The following is a 19,895-nucleotide window of genomic DNA, read 5'->3' as shown; positions in this document are numbered from 1 at the left end:
TTAGTAATTGAGTTACTTTCTTGGGAAAGTAATGAGTAATTTTCCTAACGCTGATAATTATATACACATTTTAAAGTCAAACTGGAAACATGATCACCATTTCAAAGTAGACAACAACTATGTGCCTGTAGTAATGCTGACTACTCTATTCCATCTATTGCAATGAGTAGAAGCTACACCGGGAGGTTGCTTTTAGCCATAACTGTCTTTTTTATTTTATTAGAGACCCTGCTTTTGTAGAACATACACCCGACTGATGTTAATTAGTTGGACCATTTTCAGTAATAATAATTTAGAAAAAAAAAAGAAAAAAAACAGTTCACCAGTTCCAAAAAAATAATTCTATTTTTTTTCTATAAATTATTATTTTTAACAAGTCCAGTGAGAAGACTGCATCAGCAAAATTGTAATTTGTAAAAAATATTATATTAGACCAAAAACAATAAAATTTTTGATGAATTTAGGATGAAAAAAACAAACAAACCTAGCGTTTTCATTAGATATAAATTGTACAACGCTCAGCTGTGCGGTACTTACATCAAAGAAAGCTTTTTCTTCTATGTTTTTGGGCGCTCCCATGGCGGGCGTTCCCAGAAGGACCGACTCCACGTCAGCCAGCTCGATCACCCCTTTACACTCTTTGTCCTGCCTGCTCTCATAGTAGCGCAGCTGGAACGGAGCGACAAGAAACATCAGCACAACAAACAGCATTTTAGCAGGGAGTTGAAGTGTATGTAAAGCTGCACCCAATTGCTCTTTTATCCTGCACTACCATGAGCTAATGCAACAACATTTCGTTCTTGTCTGTACTGTGAAGTTCAAATTTGAATGACAATAAAAAGGAAATCTACGTAAGTCTAAGTTCCTGTATATGTTTAAAGGTTGTGATAAGCAGCGTCACCACTAGATGTCACTGTTAACAGCAGAGGTACCAAACAATGGCAGATAGAAAAGCTTACCCATGCTTTTGTTGTCATTCATTTTTCTACACGACAACAGTCTTGAATGTACACAAATAATCGTAAATAATGTGGTACTACTACTGTGAAAAGCATATGAACATGTTTTCTCACCGAGGCTGCAAGATTTAACTTCCGAGGCTAATAAGGATAGTGCAGGACATGACATCTAAATTTTAATAATGATAGCAGCTAATGAAAATATGCTTTTGTTGATGTTGTGCACGCTAAGGCGCCAAACCACTTTTGCTGTTACGTTATTCTGCAGAAAGTCAAAAGTATGCAGAACTTTCCACGATGGCATTGAAGACATTTTTGCCACTCCCAGCTAATTATAATTATCACAAGTCGTCTGTTAAAAAGTCAGACAAAACCGAATCATAACAAAAATAAACTGTTTTTCCCATAAGAAAAATGTAAATCCAAGTAATCCGCTCCAGACGCCCAAAAATATGAACAGAGAACACTTTTATCAGAGAATAATTATAATTGAACAAGCAGGAAACAATGTGAAATAGATATGATAGATCAAATAAATACACAAATCTTTAACCTCACTTTTTTATGATCTTTTTGAGTGTGTACTTGTTGGTGAATACGGCGTTGAGCAAAAAGGGGCCGCCTTCATACTTTACTACACGTTTTTTCTTAAATTCAAGAGTGTTTCTCAACTTTTTTATCAATAGTGATGGCCCTTGCAACTTTATTTGGCCCTATGGTGGCTTATTTTGCAGTCTTACTCAATAAAAAGGTAGAGACTGAGTCACCAACGTGTCAATTCTGTACGATAACAGACAAAAATGTTGGGCAAAAACCGAGATTTGACTGTTCTTCCCTCAAATGAACTACCTCATTCAGTACGCTGCATGAAGTACACTGTGTACTTAGTTCCAAAGTGTGTGGATTGTGACTGTAATCTTTTAATCCTTCTCTGTGAGAGCGATGCCATTACAGTGTCACATTAGTGGAATACCTACCTGGTGTTTAGTCTTGTCCAGAACAAACCACCGGGGTTTCCACGGTTTCAGCAAAGCGCCTTTCTTGAATAAAATGCCTTCAAAACTCCTAAAGGAAGAGATAACAAAAGGGAAAGTATAACGTAACTGTGCCACAATGGATGATGATGTTAAAGAACAGTAGATCCCCTCTATTCTTGTCAAAGCCTCTTCCTGCTGGGCAATGTTGAGTGAACTGACTTATGACACAGCGCCCTCTTTTCCCCCTCTAGATTGCGCCATCAAACCACTTTCTATTTAAGTTGGAATAAAAACAATTTCTTCCAAACTCAAAGTGGAGAAAAGAGATCATTGAATATGAATAGGCAGGGATCTACAGTACATCAGGTCATCAAACCTGTTCTCGCTCTCAGTGCTCTGGAACTGGCTATAAAGCGTGCTGGTGCTCTGCCGGCCCGGCACCGGCGTGGAGGTGGCACTGGCCTCGCACTCCAGCGCTAAGTTGATGGAGGAGCCTACGTGGCTCTCCTGCAGGTAGACACCCTGAGAACGTCTCTGGTGGCTCAGGTTGGAAGACATCAACAGCGAGCTGGAGAATGATGCCTGCGGAGTCGGAAGATAATTCTTACCTGTAATACTGCTTGTCACCACACGGTGTCAGTGTAGTGTCACTTTTCATAGTTTGTGCAGTTAAAGTAAGGACAATCTTTTTTATTTCTATTAAAATTATATAACTATAGAATACTAGCTTGGATAGTGTTAGTGTAATATGTAACAATTAGTACTGTCAAACCAAACCAAATAATCTCACTTCTGAATTTTGATTAATCATGATTAAAGGGGCTGTTTGGAAACTTTACGCCTGGGGGCAAAATCCAGCCAGGGAATGACACCAATCAGCCCCTGAGTTCAGTTAAAAACTCAGGAGATAAATATTTTTGCTGCAAATTCCTAAAACATTAGAGTGTCCTGTTGTATAGAAGATCTTGATCACTGTAAACACACATCCTTGCATTGACATTTTAAACTGGGGTCCAAACTTATAATTTACAAAGTGAGGCGTTCCTCAAGGCACCCCCTTAAGCTATTTAAATAGTGGCACACAAGTTCTGTTCAAAAACTTGTGAAAAATTAAAGTTTTTGCAGCAGATTATTAAAGAGACAAAAGTGTTGTCGTATATATAATTTTTGATTAGCTTTTTTGCAGAAGGTCCCTAAAAACGGCAGAGCGTTCCTGTAACTCTGAAGAAATATATAGACTTAAATCAAAACTAACAGTGAAAGGAAAAGTCCGGACACCCGGTCCTTAGCTTTTTGGAAATGTGACCCTCAAAACAATTTAGTTGACCATTCCTGCTTTATGCAGATGACGAGAGAGGGCGCTAACATCCCAAAGTGTTGTACGCTTTATATCCCGCATTCTTCCGGCTTTTAGCACATAGTGATGTACACTACACCCGTACATAACACACACATTAGCATTGTCAATCCATCCATTTTCTACCGCTTGTCCCTCTCGGGGTTGTGAGGGGTGCTGGAGCCTATCTCAGCTGCATTCAGGCGGAAGGCGGGGTACACCCTGGACAAGTCACCACCTCATCGCAGGGCCACATTAGCATTGTGTGTCAGCTAATGATAGTGATTTAACAAAGTTTAGCTACTAAAATGAGCTAACAACACAATCAAAGAAAACATAAATAATAACAACAGCATGCTGCAAATTGTTAGTCGCTTTTCTGGGACTGCTTTGGACAGCCATACTCATACCAATACTCATTATTAGTATATTAATTGTATTTCTAATATGTCAAGGCCAATAAAACAACAAGCTGTGGTCCAAAAATAGCCCCTGGGCTAAAGTTTTAACACCTCTAGTCAACACTACTAGTCTAAAAATAGTCTCACCTTGCTCTCCAGTTTGGTCTCAATCCTCTGAGTGGTCTTAATTTTATCCCAAGTGTCCTTCCATTTCTCTGACGCCTGGCCAAGCTCCGCCTCCAGAGCCTGAAGGTCCTGCAGCAGTTTGGTGATGGCGTCGGGCACAACTTTGCCCAGGCTGTCGTAACACGGCCACACGATGCGCCTGTGAGATTTGGGCCCGCCGCTGTCGGGCCTGTCAGGCGCCTCCTCAACCGCCCGCTCCTGACGAGCACTCAGCTCCCAGTCGTAAGACGGCCCCTCTGACAGAGTCTCTTCCGTGTAGAAGTTCCATACTTTCAGGTTAGAGATGAAGGTGTACGGCCGTAGCACCTGTACACACCATTAATCACACTGTAACACACCATTTTTGTTGTAAAAGCACTTGCATCCCAATGTGTGTGCATGTGTGTATGCATGTGCATGCATGTGTGTAATGCACTCACCTCTTCATCTTCAGGTGAGAACATGTAGTTGAAGAAAACTGGTGTCTTCTTGTTGAGACGGTCTATGTAGTCCCACACAGACTTGCACACCTGAGGACTTTTCCTCTCGCCTTTCTCCTCATAGAGTACTCCTGCACACAAAGTAAAGCATCAAAATCAAGGCCGCTGTGTGTGTTTGATTAGGAAGTCCCTGTGTGTATGTTTTAATGCTGTGTAAGTATAAAACAGCTTCAGTGCATTCGGAAAGTATTCACAGCGCTCACTTTTTCCACATTTTATGTTACAGGCTTATTCCAAAATGTAATATATGTATTTGTGTCCTCAAAATTCAAAACACACAATACCCCATAATGACAAAGTGAAAAAGGTTGGTTTTTTTAGAGATTTTTGCAAATGTATTAAAAATAATAAACTAAGAAATCACATATACATAAGTATTGACAGCCTTTGTGAACAATTATAGCCTCAAGTCTTTTGGAATACGATGCCACAAGCTTGGCACACCTATCTTTGGGCAGTTTTGTACATTCCTCTTTGCAGCACCTCTCAAGCTGCATCAGGTTGGATGGGAAGTGTTGGTTTTTATCCGGGATGTTTCTGTACATTGTTGCATGCATCTGACCAAGAACCCGATGGTCACTCTGTCAGAGCTACATAATTCCTCTGTGGAGAGAGGAGAACCTTCCAGAAGGACTACCATCTCTCCAGCAATCCACCAATCAGGCCTGTATGGTATTGTGGCCAGACGCAAGCCATTTCTTAGTAAAAGGTTTGCACATGCACCTGAAAAGACTCTGACCATGAGAAACAAAATGATCTGGTCTGAAAAGACGAATATTGAACTATTTGCTTGAATGCCAGGTGTCATGTTCGGAGCACACCAGGCACCGCTCATCTCCAGGCCAATACCATTCCTACAGTAAAGCATGGTGGTGGCAGCATCATGCTGTGGGGATGTTTTTCAGCGACAGGATCTGGGAGACTAATGAGGATAGAGGGAAAGATGAATGCAGCAATTTCCAGTAACATCCTGGATAAAAAACAACATCTGCCATCCAACCCGATGGACCTTGATAGGTGCTGCAAAGAAGAATGGGCAAAGAAAAATAGGCTGAACTGTCCAAAGATAGGTGTGCCAAGCTTGTGGCATCATATTCAAAAATATTTGATGCTGTAATTGCTGCCAAATGTGCATCAACAAAGTATTCAGCAAAGGCTGTGAATACTTATGCACATTTGACTTTTTTAGTTTTTTTACTTTTAATACATTTGCTAAATTAAAAAATTCATTCAGTCATTATGGGGTATTCTGTGAAGAATTTTGAGGACAAAATTAGTCTATTCCATTTTGGAATAAGGCTGTAACATAACAAAATGTGCAGAAAGTGAAGCACTGTGAATACTTTATGGATGAGCTGTATGTTGCCGTTGTAGTTTCGAGCTGCTTAACGGATTTTTCATACAAATGGCTATCTTGACAAAAGTGATTGACCATGTATGTCAACGTCAACTTAAGCGATACTTCTTTAGTAATAAAAAGAACATGATGGACAAGGACTTGATTGGGTAGTTGACAGTAAATAGACTGATTTTTCATAGAAATGGCCGCTTTGGGTGTCAAATTTTATGTCGATTTAAGCACGCAGTTTTTATTAACAAGAACAACACGGGGGTGTGACTATATGAGTTGGACGGCAGATGGATTGTCAACATAATTGGACCGATTTTTCATCTAAATGCCCCCTTTAGCTATCACATTTCAGGTCCACAAAAGCGGTAGACCATGTATGTCAACTAAAGCGGGTACATTTTAGTAAGAAAGAAAAACAGGGTGGACCATGACTCGACTAGGTTGTAGACATAAACAGAATAGTTTTTATACAAATGACCACCTTGGGCCTCAAATTTTTTGTCGATAAAAACAATCAACCAATTATGTTGACGTCGACTATACAGGACACTTTTTTGCAATAAAAACAACCAGGGTGGACCATGACTTGACCAGGCTGTAGACCTAAACTGAAACAAAAACGAAAAGTATGTCAACGATCCACCAAGTATGTAATTGTCGACTTGAGCGGGCACATTGTAGTAAAATGAAGAACACAGTGGACCGGGACCTGATGACATAAACATGTTGCCAACTTAAGCTGGTTCCAGTGTACCTAGTTCGATGCGCTCGTAGTCCGAGTCAAGCAGGAAGGTGCGGAAGCGGTTGGACACATAGTGATAGGCCAAGAACTTCAAGTAGTACTGGCTGAACTCAAACTCCATGGGGAACTGGAGATGAATCTGGGGATAGAGAGAAGCAGGAATACAGACAGAGTTTTTCATGTCATCTTTCATATAAAGACTTTTTAGGATCTATTCAACTGGCAGCCAGGAATGACACCATACTGGCCCCCGACTTCAGTTCAAAACTTGGAAGACAAACATTTTGAAGCAAATTCCTAAAAACACTAGAGTGCTCCTGTTGTACAGAGGAACTTGGACCACCGTAAACACATTGACAGATCCTTGAATTTACATTTTAAACCTTGCTAGCAAAGAGAACACTGGGGTCCAAACTTGGTTTTGATTTAGATTGAGGCACAAGGCATTTATTATACTTTTTGAAAATATTTTTTTTCGTAATACGATTTATGTATGCATGTAACTAAGGTGTTGTTTTAGCTTGTTTACTTCAGAGGCAGTCAGTAGTCATTTGTTTAACTTCTTTAGTTACACTAGTAGTGTTCCTCAAGGTTTGGTTTTAGGTCCACTTTTTTTCTCCATTTGGGTTATTCAACTGGTGTCCCTCGAGTTCAGTCTAAAAAAACTTCTGAAACTCACAATTTTGCAGCAGATTCTAAAAACACACTACAGTGCTGTCATATATATGACCTTTCACTAGCTATTTTGAAGGAGGTCCTTAAAGGGGAACTGCACTTTTTTAGAATTTTGCCTATCGTTCACAATAATCATGAGAGACACGAAGACGGATGTATATTTTTAATGCATTCTAACTTGCAACAAACAAGTAAAAGTCTGCTTACAATGGAGTTGATGGGAGCTCCTCTATTCCGCCCATAAAGCCCTCCAAATAATCCTCCAAAACCCGTCAACAATACTCCATTTACATTTCGTGACTTGAATGTTAACCAAGTATTAGTGATATTGTTAGTATAAACTCTAATGCAGACAAACTATTTTTAGTGGCGTCGCGATCACAGAGAGCTAACTAGCTTTTGTGGCTATGTTGACATCATCAGCTGGTGAGCTGCTTTCATGCCTCAGAGCTTGTGAAAGTTTATTGTAATCATAAATAATGTCTCTCACTTTGGTAGTAAAATGATAAGGACATAATTCAACAAGTTGGTCAACTTTGGCATCTAATTTAGACTGGCAAGTGGCAAGAAAGAAACGTCCTATTAAGCACAGATATTGTACAGTATGTGATCTTTTATTATGTTTGTTGGCTCTCATGATGTCTGCAGTGAGTAATCATCATGTATGTTTTAAATTGATGTGCTGCCAAATGCTTAAAATTATTAAATGTTATTATGAATGTGCTTATTACTACATTATATATTTACTTACAGTATGTATATAAAACCTTGATGGAGGTGTTTGGATGTTTTTTTAAGCGTTTAATAAGCAGAATACAGCAACATCCATTGGCTCAATTGTAAGCACTTTTAATCGCATTTATTTACTATTTAGAATGCATGAAAAAAAGGAAAACATATGTGTGCCTGTCTCACATAAGGATTGTGAATGATAGGAAAAATCAAATCAGCAGAGTGCTCCTGTAACTCTGACAAAATATATGCCGGTCGACCAAAATAAAAAGTCCAATGCGGAATACACGGTTTCTCCATAAAATGCAAATGCAAAATAAGTCTAACTTTGAAGAGTGAAATCCAGCACCCAGTCCTTAGCTTTCTGGAAATGTAGCCCCCCAAACAATTCAGTTGAACATCCCTGATCTACACTGAAGGTGGACAGTTAGATATAACATGTAACAATGCACGCACTTGATGCACGCAGTCGAGGAACTGCAGGAAAACAGGGGTGAACCCGCTGCTCTGGCTGCCTAGCGTCTGCGCGCCACGATGGCTGAACCTGTGGCCAAATGACAGCCACTCCTTCTCCACCAGCAGCCGGAACCCGTCAAAGGTTCTGTAGTATGGATCTGACAGCAGCTGTACTAAGGATACCACCTGCAGACAACATGTCCACATTACAACAAAGAATGGTGGAGTGGCTGAATTGACAAGGAAATAAACAAAGAATCTTCAAACCTGTGTGGTGACATCCCAGCCATCTTCCAGGCTGACCATGACTGACGACCCTGTGTCCAGTAGCTCCACCACCAGGACTGAGACCTGCAGCACCCGGTGCAGCTGCACACACACCCACACAGAATTATGGATCAGGCTTTAAGTTCCAGTAATAAGCAATCAGGTAGATAAATTGCTCTGAATTGCAGCGAGGTTCAAGGTGGTCACTGACCAGCGACATCCACTCAGACTCCTCCAGGCAGCGTAGGAAATTGAAGCTGGTATCCCAAGAGGAGCTTGGCACACAGGCCTTCATCAGCTTCTTAAAGCTGTTCTTCACCTGCCGCACATCGCACACCTCAATGGGAACTGCCTCCCAGTGCTGGAAGGAGTCCTGCTTTCCACCCTGAAACAGACACAGTGCAGTGAAAATTCAACAAAAATCTTTGGATGTGAGTGAAATAATTAATTACATTGTTTAATACGACCCACATAACTTACAAAGGTTAACCTGTCGCATAATTTGCTTTGAACAGGGTTGTACAAAGTGTGACGGAGAGACAGTTACCACAATCAGAATAATAATCTGGTAATAGAAATTTAAACATTACACGGTGAATGAGGGACTCAAGTTTGAGGAAGAATTGCGACCCCAAAAAGGACAAGCGGTAGAAAATGGATGGATGGATATACGTTTTTTAAGCAGTGCTTTGTAGATGAACAACATAAGGTGAATATTTAATCAGGACTGTAGGGGGAACCAACCAACATTTAGATACAGCAAGCAATGATGCGTACAAAATGTGTCATTAGTGATAAAACTTAGTGCATTATGATTGATGGGGCGGCATGACAGTACAAGATGTCACCATAATCAAGGACAGGCATGAAGGATGATTGTACAATGACTTTTCGATTAGAGGGCGACAGACAGCCTTGGATTCTGTGTCAATATCCAAGTTTGATATGTAGTTTTTGGTTTAACTGTTGAGTATGAGCTTAGAATGTAAAGTGTTATCAAGCCAAATACCTGTATATATTTATATTAATCAGTAGCTATGTGCACATGGACACATTTAATCGGATTAAAAGCCTAATTGGAATAAAAATGCTTCATGTAAACGCGCCATTCAACGATTGGATCAAAATTTAATTCCGATCGAAACGGGTGGTTTATGCCGAAAGTCATTTGAATTGTAGAGCATGAAAACACATCTACCGAAATCGGGTTACAATTATCCTTACTGCGCATGTCTTTAATGTCAGCTATACTTTGGTGGTGGAGAGGGTACTAAATGTAATAGTCCAGGAAAGAAGTGATTGTCTTGCTGCTGTCACCCAACATTTAACATGTACAGATGTAGCGTTTTATGCTGTTGAGTTTGTTGCTTTAAAACGAGACTAGCAAAAACAAAAGTATGGTATGGAGTGACATGTGTCGGTGTAACAATAAAGGAAGGGATCCAGTTGCCATCTTAATGAACTGCTTTATTCACAACATTACAGCTACTCCAAGTGCTAAGCACAAACAATAACAGACCTTTCAGCTTACCGTATTTTTCGGACTATAAGTCGCAGTTTTTTTCATAGTTTGGCCGGGGGTGCGACTTATACTCAGGAGCGACTTATGTTTGAAATTATTAACACATTACCGTAAAATATCAAATATTATTATTTAGCTCATTCGCGTAAGAGACTAGACCTATAAGATTTCATGGGATTTAGCGATTAGGAGTGACAGATTGTTTGGTAAATGTATACCATGTTCTATATGTTAGTTATTTGAATGACTCTTACCATAATATGTTACGTTAACATACCAGGCACTTCTCAGTTGGTTATTTATGTGTCATATAACATACACTTCTTCAGCTTGTTGTTCACTATTCTTTATTTACTTTAAATTGCCTTTCAAATGTCTATTCTTGGTGTTGGGTTTTATCAAATAAATTTCCCCCAAAAATGCGACTTATATATGTTTTTTTCCTTCTTTATTATGCATTTTCGGCCGGTGCGACTTATACTCCGGAGCGACTTATACTCTGAAAAATACGGGTATGTTATGTTCTGCCCATGCCAAAGTAAAGTTTTTAGATTTAAGGTGTGATGCATGAAAATGCACGTCATAATCAGAACTTTTTTTCAGGGTCCATGAACACATTCTAATCCGAAAGAAGATCAGAATAAATACTTTTCGTCCACGTACACATGGCTAGTGCTTAGTCTGGCGTGGAACCTGGAGCATAAAAAATATATCCATCCATCCATCCATTTTCTACCGCTTATTCCCTTTGGGGTCGCGGGGGGCGCTGGAGCCTATCTCAGCTACAATCGGGCGGAAGGCGGGGTACACCCTGGACAAGTCGCCACCTCATCGCAGGGCCAACACAGATAGACAGACAACATTCACACTCACATTCACACACTAGGGCCAATTTAGTGTTGCCAATCAACTTATCCCCAGGTGCATGTCTTTGGAGGTGGGAGGAAGCCGGAGTACCCGGAGGGAACCCACGCAGTCACGGGGAGGACATGCAAACTCCACACAGAAAGATCCCGAGGCCGGGATTGAACTCACGACTACTCAGGACCTTCGTATTGTGAGGCAGACGCACTAACCCCTCTACCACCGTGCTGCCCTGTTTAACAATCCATCCTATAATAATATAACAGCTATTAATGTAACAATACAATAAAACAAATATATTTAATTATGTTTTTTTTCATTATTTTAACATTAGGCTAATGTATATTACTTTATATAGATTCGACAAGAGTGATGTGGGCATTTTCTATATGAACAAGTCCAAGGACCGCAGGCAAGGTCGCAGAGAAAACGCGGACTGGATTTTGAGTGATGTGGGCATTTTCTATATGAACAAGTGGAATGGATTGGATACCGACACACTAAAGGGGCTCTCTACCTTAAAGTACCAATAATTGTCACACACACACACACTAGGTGTGGTGAAATTTGTCCTCTGCATTTGACCCATCCCCTTGTTCACCCCCTGGGAGGTGAGGGGAGCAGTGGGCAGCACCGGTGCCGCGCCCAGGAATACTTTTTGGTGATTTACGCTATGAAGTGAGGGGAAACTGAGTGAATAATGACAGGTTATATGATTAATTAATTTATAATGAATATGTCGGCATGTATTTGTAAAAAAAATAAAATAAAAAAAACAAATATATATAACACCAAATTATTTAGGAGGGCTTAAGAATATTTTAGGGGGGCTTGAGCCCCCCTAATATAGGCCTAACAAATATAATAATCTGCAAATAAGTGGACATTTAAGCATTGTTTGGGAAGAACATTGTTTTGATGTATAGGATAAATAGCAATGATCCAAGGATACCCCTGTGGCACCCCGTTTTTATCATAAGTAGACTTGACTGCAACAACAGTCCGAGTTCTGTAAATGGGGTATGAATGAAACCAGTTGTGTGAAGTTTTGTCAAAACCTGTAATTTATGAAGTAAAAATATATGGTGTGGAATGCTTTTGAGAGGTCATCGAAAAGAGCAGCACAGAACTGCTCATTATGTGTTTCTAATATTAGATATTACACAAATTTACGTTGTCACCTATAAGACAAAACTAAGATTTAGATAGATTAGGATACAGTATACTGACCTACAGTACATTGGATTAGTTTTAGCATTTCCATCCATCCATCCATTTTCTACCGCTTGTCATTTTTTGGGGTCGCAAGGGTGCTGGAGCCTATCTCAGCTGCATTCGGGCGGAAGACGGGGTACACCCTGGACAAGTCGCCAACTCATCACAGGGCCAACACAGATAGACCGACAACATTCACACTCACATTCACACACTAGGGCCAATTTAGTGTTGCCAATCAACTTTAGTTTTAGCATTTCTATCATACAAAATGTATCAAAAGGGACCCCACATTCTTCAATTTGTATGTACAGGTAAGCGGCTCTTGTTTGGACACCTGTGTCTTAGTGTTATAGTTATTGATCTCATTTGGGTTTTATGGTCTGAACTGTAAAATAAGTTGTCATTCAAAGTAAGTCAACAGGTACAGATAAGCTAACTTATTACAATCAAATGTGGGTTTGTCAAGGCCTAAAATGAGAAATTGTATTTTGAGGAATCAATAGAAATACAACAGCTGGGGGTATGGAGTTAATTTAACTGCAGAGAGTACATTGCTTCTCTTAAATGTTAAGGCGTTAAATATGCGTGAACGTTTTCTTTGTATTGTTTTAAATAACTACATTTTATTTATAATATTTAATAATAATATAATGACACTTTAATAAAATAGCATTTAAATATATAATACATACATATACAGTGCTTACCAAAAGCATAGGCCACCGTCCAATGTAAGGTGTGTGCCACAGCTGCACTAAATTAACACCATTGGGTAATTAACATACCGGTAATGTTGTTTATGTCTCTGTAATGGTTGGCAGTTGGCACACCAGTATGAAGACGCTGTTTAGCCTAGATGATATTTCAAATGGCAAAATAACATTTGCATTGTTTTCTGTGAATTTCCAAAGCTATACCACAGTAAGTTATACAAAATTGTGTTAAGGCTTTATTTGAATGATTTACCTAAAAATCAATTGAGGTTTTGCATAGGCCACTATTTAAGGTAATACGTAACACAGTTTTAATTACAGTCTGCCCTTCTAGGATAGTGAGGTTTTACACAGTAGGAAGCCTACACTACAGTTGCTCACCTTGAGCTGGGCCTTGTCTCCAATGATGTAGAGGTAGGCCTTGTGCTGGCGGAGAAACAACGCCTCGCTGAGTCCTCCATTGGGCTGCGGTGACTCCTTACCAGCAAGACGGGTTCCCACATCTGGGTTGTAAGTGCTGAGACGGCCGCTGCCTCGGATACTACCCCATTTACCTGCCACACACAAATGACACCGCTAGAACCGTGGCAAAACCACAAGATACCATATTCAAACAGCTCATGAGAGATATTTTAATTTCAGTCGGCACTATGCCCATAAACCTAATAGCATGCTAGTAGACAAGATAGGCGTAGTTGGTAACGCCCCACACCAATTTGCTACGTCTAGCTAAATGATGCAACTCTCACCCATTGGACACAGGCAGAAGAATAAAAACGGAAATGACGACGAGGACACAGACATTGTAGTGCCGCAGCTGCATGCGCGTGCACTCACACACAAAGCTGAGCTCAGATCAACACACAACATCATGACATTGAAGAGACAATTAGTCCGAAGAGACGGCACACTACCGTCAAAGACACTGGACTGTTCTGTTTAAGAGATTTGATTAGTTAAGACAGTGGTAGAGGAAGGGGGAGGGTGTGGTCGTGGCCTACTGTACCTCTAGTAGAGTTCCTGGCCTTGCCAGACACTTTGGGCTGAGAGAGGGAGATGACTTTCGCCCTTTGACCAAGAGCTGAGGTCACATGACAAAGACCAAACTAAAGGTGAGCTACAAGGGATGCATGAAGTTGTGATGCAGCTCCAATTACATCATTGCAGACCTCATTCACATGTGGCTTTGAACTCTTAACGCGGGAAATACAGTGGAACTCGTTAATGTCGACAACCCATCTATGTTGTGCATGTGCTGTGGTATTCTTAAAATTCAAACAAGAGAAGCGTCTTCAATAGTTTCTAGTTATACAACACAAAACTTTCCGTTAAGTGCAAAGTAAGCTTGGCAGTATTATCTTATATAGACAACCAAAAGTGTAAAACAGAAAAATAAAAAATAACAACATACACAAATGGATGAAAACAATGTCAACAAACTACAGTGACTCTTTGATTTATGAACACCTAATTGTATGAACTTAGATTTACAAACCACAGACCGAATAAAAATATGCTTTGACGTAGGAGCCTCCGCCATTTTGCACCTGCAGCACAGCAATTGTAGGTGGGCTTAGTCCTTCAGCATAGCTGCTTTGTGTGCCTTTTAAAAACTTTTTTACAGAATTTTGTAGTTCTGATGTGAGCAATTGACAAGTGAAGTGTGTGGTTTGAAACATTCTGGAAGTATCCACAGCGTTGTCCACACTGCCTTCAGCCCACTCCCTTCGGCCTCAAGCGAAAAAGATTAACCAATAAGGCACTTTTTTTTTTTCATTCCTATTTACTGTAGTGATTTGGCTGTTAAAGTGAGGACTTTTGAGATTTGTTTTGTGTGCGTGCACCACAGGGCTTGTGACAGTGTGTGTGCCTGTTGTCAAATGAGGACAGTTCAGCTTGTTGTGGTTTGTTATTAAATGGAAAGTTGATCATCATCCCCTTATGTTTGTTTGATATACAGTACTGTATAGTGCTATATATTGTTGAAAATGTACAAACTTTTACTAAAATAGGGACTTTTGTCGAGGCTGGAACCCATTAGTCATATTTACTTAGTTTTTTATGGTGAAATTAACTTTGATATACAAACTTATTACTGTTCAAGAACCAATCAATTATGGTTCAATTGCGTAGGTTAAAAATATATTTACATTCTCCTTATATATTTGACAAAGTCACAAGTAAATGGGCAAACAATGTCTAGTTTCAGTTTCTGTTACGTCGACAACCACTTCTGTCAACGCCAGTCAGCCAGTCTGAGGAGTATCGACTAAAACGGGTTCCACTGTAACAGGAGTCATCTGATTACTATACCAGCAGAGACACATCTCACCTCCTCGGCTAAACGTTCCAGGCAAGTCTTCCTTGGTGCCCATCACCTGCTTCATCAGAGCACCAATCTTTGGCTGCCGCAACTTATCTGATGAGTCTATGGGAAAGAAGCCACAGTCAGCAAGGTACTTTTCATCGTGTCACATTGTAGTAGTTTGCTAGTCGCCCCACCTGCGGCGTTCATGTGGGTGGAAGTAAAACCGCTCAGTGTATTCCTGCCTGTGTTCTCGCTGTAAGACGGCATGGAACTGATAATGGCCTGCAGGTATTTCTCCTGCTCCAAACTGGTAGAGTCTGCCTGTGAGGGCACTGCACACACAAACAGAAGGTCAACAAATTGTTTTGTTTTGTTTTTTTACACTACAAGTGGCTATTTTAGTTTCAAGCCCAAATGACCAAATAAATGTAAATATTGATACGAGTCTAATCCGGATTGCACACTGTCAGCAAAACCTATTATTCAAATCAGACTTTTTAATGATGTTATAAATGTCCATAAAGACTGTTTATGACCACCAGAAGTGAGCAGCTTTGTAAAAAAAAAAACAGGCCTTGATACACATCTTAAATTGCACCCTGGTGCTCTGCCATTTACCCAACAGCCAGCAACAGATGTAGTAGCTGTAAGTTTTATTATGTTGTTTTTCTTCAGTTAACAGACTAATATCTTGGTGCTGATAAATGTGAGTATAGCATCAGCACTGTGGCTCATATAGCTAGTAGCTACAGTATGTGAGCCACTAGCATAGCTCCACTATACTAGTGTTGCTAACGTTTGTGTCCTCCCTCACTCCTTAATGCAGTGCTTCTTAATTATTTTCTGATACACCTCCTCCCTCCCCACACACACTCTCCGCGGCGACTATAAATAGTATAACTTGTCAATAAATATATTATAAGTACACCTCTGCATAACAATTTAAACTTACTAACAAACTAAACAAAACAAAGAAAAATGTATCAACTTACAACAAAAAATAACTTTATTAACATTGTTTTGTAGTCTGTATTAGAAAACAATTAAAGCGCATGACTTTGCCTGAAATGTAAAAAAACATAAACCCTTATTTAAACGATAAACATGTTTTGACTGACTTCAACCATTTGATACGGAAAAATTAAATAATTAGCACGTTTTGTAGTGCACAGCTTTTCAAAGTGGGATTTGAAGCATGATACTGCATGATACTGATAAAGCCTGTTCTCCGGGGTCACATGTGACCCCACTAGTGTCGCACATTACCCCCACGGGGGGGCCTGCTCCACTATTTAAGAAGAATAGCCTTAATGCTACCTTGTTAAATGTGATATATGGCATTTACTAGGTTGGGCAAGTACAGAGTTATTATGTATATATAAAAGTGGCTTCTTGGAGACACAATTCGAATTAAACTTCTTCTTCTTGGTTTAGCATTAAAGCTACAAACACACAAAACAGGCTCACTAAATGCACTTTAAAACTGTCTAAATTCAAGCATTAGGGCTAGATTATAGGCAACAAACTTCTCATGTACCTCAATAGACCTCTGAGACTTTTTTTTTTTTTTACAATTGTTGAATACATGTATGCTATGGGACCTTTAACTTTAAAATGAAAAATGCCATTTAGTCGCTTAAATATCATAATCAGACCTGGTTATATTTTCCTGTTATCTTATTACTATACTAATTAGAGGTCTGCTAATAAATGTACGCTATATTAATATATAAAGGTTTAAAAACGCTAAAGCGTATAGTTAAAAATGTCACCTGAAGTAGGGGCATTGGGAGACTTAAAGAAGCCCACCACCCCCTTTGCGTGGAAGCCTGCAGAGCGCAGGAGAACAGCCTTGGTCCGAGAATTACGCCAACATACCACAGGGAAGCGGTTTTGTCGGTAGCAGCGGCAGATTCTTTGGATGGTGGAATCTGGGATGCTCTGCGGGACAATGAGCAGGCCGGGGTAGCTACAACGCGAGAGCACACATCAGATTAAACACAAAAGAAACAATTCTATCCAAACTCTTTGTATGTTTTGCTCACCTCCTACAGACTGTATACATGCGGTTAACTGTTGAAATCCTAAAGGGCTCGTTTTTGGAGCGGGTCAGGCTGTTACTGAGCGTGCCCAGACCCAGCCGCTGGTAGTCGCGGCAGCACGCTCTCTCGACCACGTTGCTCATGGTCTGTCTGTCTGAAGAGCGAATGGTGGAGGAGAGCGTGAGGGAGCTCTGATCCACCTCTTCTGAAACTGTGGAGACACAATTTACACCAAGCGACATTTTACTGAAAGCTTTGCGCCCGTTGTTAAATAAGGCAGACATTCCCAACCAATGTGACAGCTCATCAGGTGTGTCTCAGGAAATTATCTGAATCTACATAATTGGTCTGAAAAATATTTGTTATTTACTACAAATACCATCGTTGATCGTCTATACCAGCAACAGTCTCTTTCACTAGATATTAAGAGTGCTCAAAAAAATAGATTCACATCTAGATCGCAATTTTTATTCATTTAGATTATAAACCAAATCATAATTTTTCTAAATCAGCTAAAAAAAATCTATTTTTGGATTAAAAATATTAAACAAAATATTATTGATATTATTATTATTATTATTATTATTGCTGCTTTTATATATTTTCGGTTTTCCTTTTTTAGTAATGTATTTAAATAAGTATTGTACAGTATTTTGTATCCTAAGTATTCTAAAGTTGGCATTGGGTTGGAGTTGGGGTTGCTCTATTTTCTTTAATTAGATTGACTAACATTCTCTAATTTTTGTAAATAAAATTTGTTAAATAGTTTTTTGGACCAACACTGCGCGTACAAATCAAAGGAGCTTTTGTAACATGTAACCTGTTATTAAAATGTATATACCAACAATTATATCACAAGGATCGTGTTGAATTGAGAAACGATTCTGAAACTAATCGTCACACTAACAATCGGAATCGAATTGAATCGTAATATGCCCAAAGATTTCCACCTCTACTAGATAGCATAAGTTACATAATTGAACTGTATATCCACCGGTTAGCATGAATAAAGAAATATATTTTTGTTTGGTGGTGTACCGTAAATGTTTGATGATTTATTCATTAGAGCTGCAGCAACTAAATATATTAGTAGTCGAGTATTCTACTGAAGATTTATTTGATTAGTTGGGAATAAAACATATTTTTGCTTGGTTACAAAGCAATTCTAAATACATAAGATATTATAAGACCTTTCACTTAATAATGAACAACCAATTCGTTTCATGCTGAAATTACTACGACTAAATGACATATCATAGTATGTTTATGACTGGGCAATTATGAACCCTAAACTTACACCGGCTGACAAAAAATAATGCATATATATATATATATATATATATATATATATATATATATATACATCCATTTTGTACCGCTTGTCCCTCTCGGGGTCGCGGGGTGTGCTAGAGCCTATCCCAGCTGCATTTGGGCGGAAGGCAGAGTACACCCTGGACAAGTCACCACATTTGCACTCACATTCACACCCTAGGGCCAATTATATATTTTAATGTTGAGTTTTTGGAGTGTTTAAACTGAAATAAAGACTACTGCAGTGAAGCACATTAGACACCATTGTTATTTGATATTTTATCATCAACCAAAAGTAAGACACACTTCCTTGTTTCATTACACAGTAGTGTCTGTTAGAAATGACCAGCTACTGTTTAGTGAGCTTAAATGTTTCCATTTTCCATCTCTTTAATTCACAGCGCAGTTGTGACATCATTATGTAATTTGTAACGAAATAACATAAAAAAAATAAAGGACTGTTAAACATATATTCTAAGGCAGGGGTGTCCAAAGTGCGGCCTGGGGGCTTTTTGTGGCCCACAGCTCATTTTACGAAAAAAAAAAAAAAAAAGTGCAATAAGAGAAAACAGGTGAAATGTAATCAGAAAAAGTTGCGATATTGACTTTAATAACACAAAGCTACCATGCAGGCTGTTTTTGCTTTAAAACGGTTATTGTTAAAAAAAAAAAAACATATAATTGACGAATAGATCTGAAGTTGATCAAGAGATTTAAGCGTTGAAATTAAAAATAATATATATTTATATATGATTTATATATATATGAGTGGGAGGCCTTTTGGATCCCAAAGACCTTTATTGTGATTTTTCGTCATCGCTCAAAATATAATAACAAATCAAAAGCTATGTTGTTATTACATATTTAAATATTTAAGCTCCAATTACATCACATCAAATATTCCAATATGAAAAATGTTTTGGGCGAAATATTGCATACTTTGTGTATTTGCCATAAAAAAGAATGTGTTTTGTTCGGGGGAAAAAGGGCTTAAAACATTATGAAAAAATAACTTTATGGCATCAGATAGATCTGAAGTTGATCTGTAGATACTTAGGAGTTGAAAATAAAAATAAAATTGATATATGACTTATTTTTAACACTTTAATGACTGAGACCCTTATGGGTCCCCGAGACCTTTAACATTCACCAAAACTGAGGGAAGGCCTAATGGTTACAGTAAATATTGTTTTGGTTTTAAAAATGAAAAAAACATAAAAACGGACCGCGTATGCTTTCATTTTTCAGTGTGCGACCCTCAGTGGAAAATGTTTGGACACCCGTGTTCTAAGGCAAATCTTCATGTGTTAAACTTTTTCACACTACATTTTGACCTGATAATGTGCCAGGGGCCCT

General features: G+C 39.1%; 1 protein-coding gene across 5 annotated transcripts in view; it reads right to left on the bottom strand.

Annotated features, from left to right (window-relative positions):
* Window positions 1-19,895, bottom strand: part of sbf1 (SET binding factor 1) — a 92,720-nt gene that overhangs the window by 2,315 nt on the left and 70,510 nt on the right. For 4 of the 5 annotated variants that reach the window (XM_061960700.1, XM_061960701.1, XM_061960703.1 and 1 more), the window contains 15 exons: window positions 17,232-17,439; window positions 16,959-17,155; window positions 15,381-15,518; window positions 15,211-15,306; window positions 13,885-13,959; window positions 13,260-13,432; window positions 8,773-8,946; window positions 8,562-8,663; window positions 8,295-8,480; window positions 6,444-6,570; window positions 4,279-4,409; window positions 3,821-4,165; window positions 2,313-2,518; window positions 1,937-2,024; window positions 538-669 (listed from right to left, as the gene is read on the bottom strand). In XM_061960700.1, coding sequence (XP_061816684.1) covers window positions 538-669; window positions 1,937-2,024; window positions 2,313-2,518; window positions 3,821-4,165; window positions 4,279-4,409; window positions 6,444-6,570; window positions 8,295-8,480; window positions 8,562-8,663; window positions 8,773-8,946; window positions 13,260-13,432; window positions 13,885-13,959; window positions 15,211-15,306; window positions 15,381-15,518; window positions 16,959-17,155; window positions 17,232-17,439 — 2,378 coding nt within the window. The remainder of the gene's footprint in view (window positions 1-537; window positions 670-1,936; window positions 2,025-2,312; window positions 2,519-3,820; window positions 4,166-4,278; window positions 4,410-6,443; window positions 6,571-8,294; window positions 8,481-8,561; window positions 8,664-8,772; window positions 8,947-13,259; window positions 13,433-13,884; window positions 13,960-15,210; window positions 15,307-15,380; window positions 15,519-16,958; window positions 17,156-17,231; window positions 17,440-19,895) is intronic. The other variant, XM_061960702.1, reaches the window with a different exon arrangement.

Source organism: Nerophis lumbriciformis, linkage group LG05 (assembly GCF_033978685.3).
Source record: "Nerophis lumbriciformis linkage group LG05, RoL_Nlum_v2.1, whole genome shotgun sequence".
Taxonomy (NCBI): Eukaryota; Metazoa; Chordata; class Actinopteri; order Syngnathiformes; family Syngnathidae; genus Nerophis; species Nerophis lumbriciformis.
The sequence above is the reverse complement of the archived record's forward strand: the minus strand, read 5'-3'. Positions and strand labels throughout refer to the sequence as shown.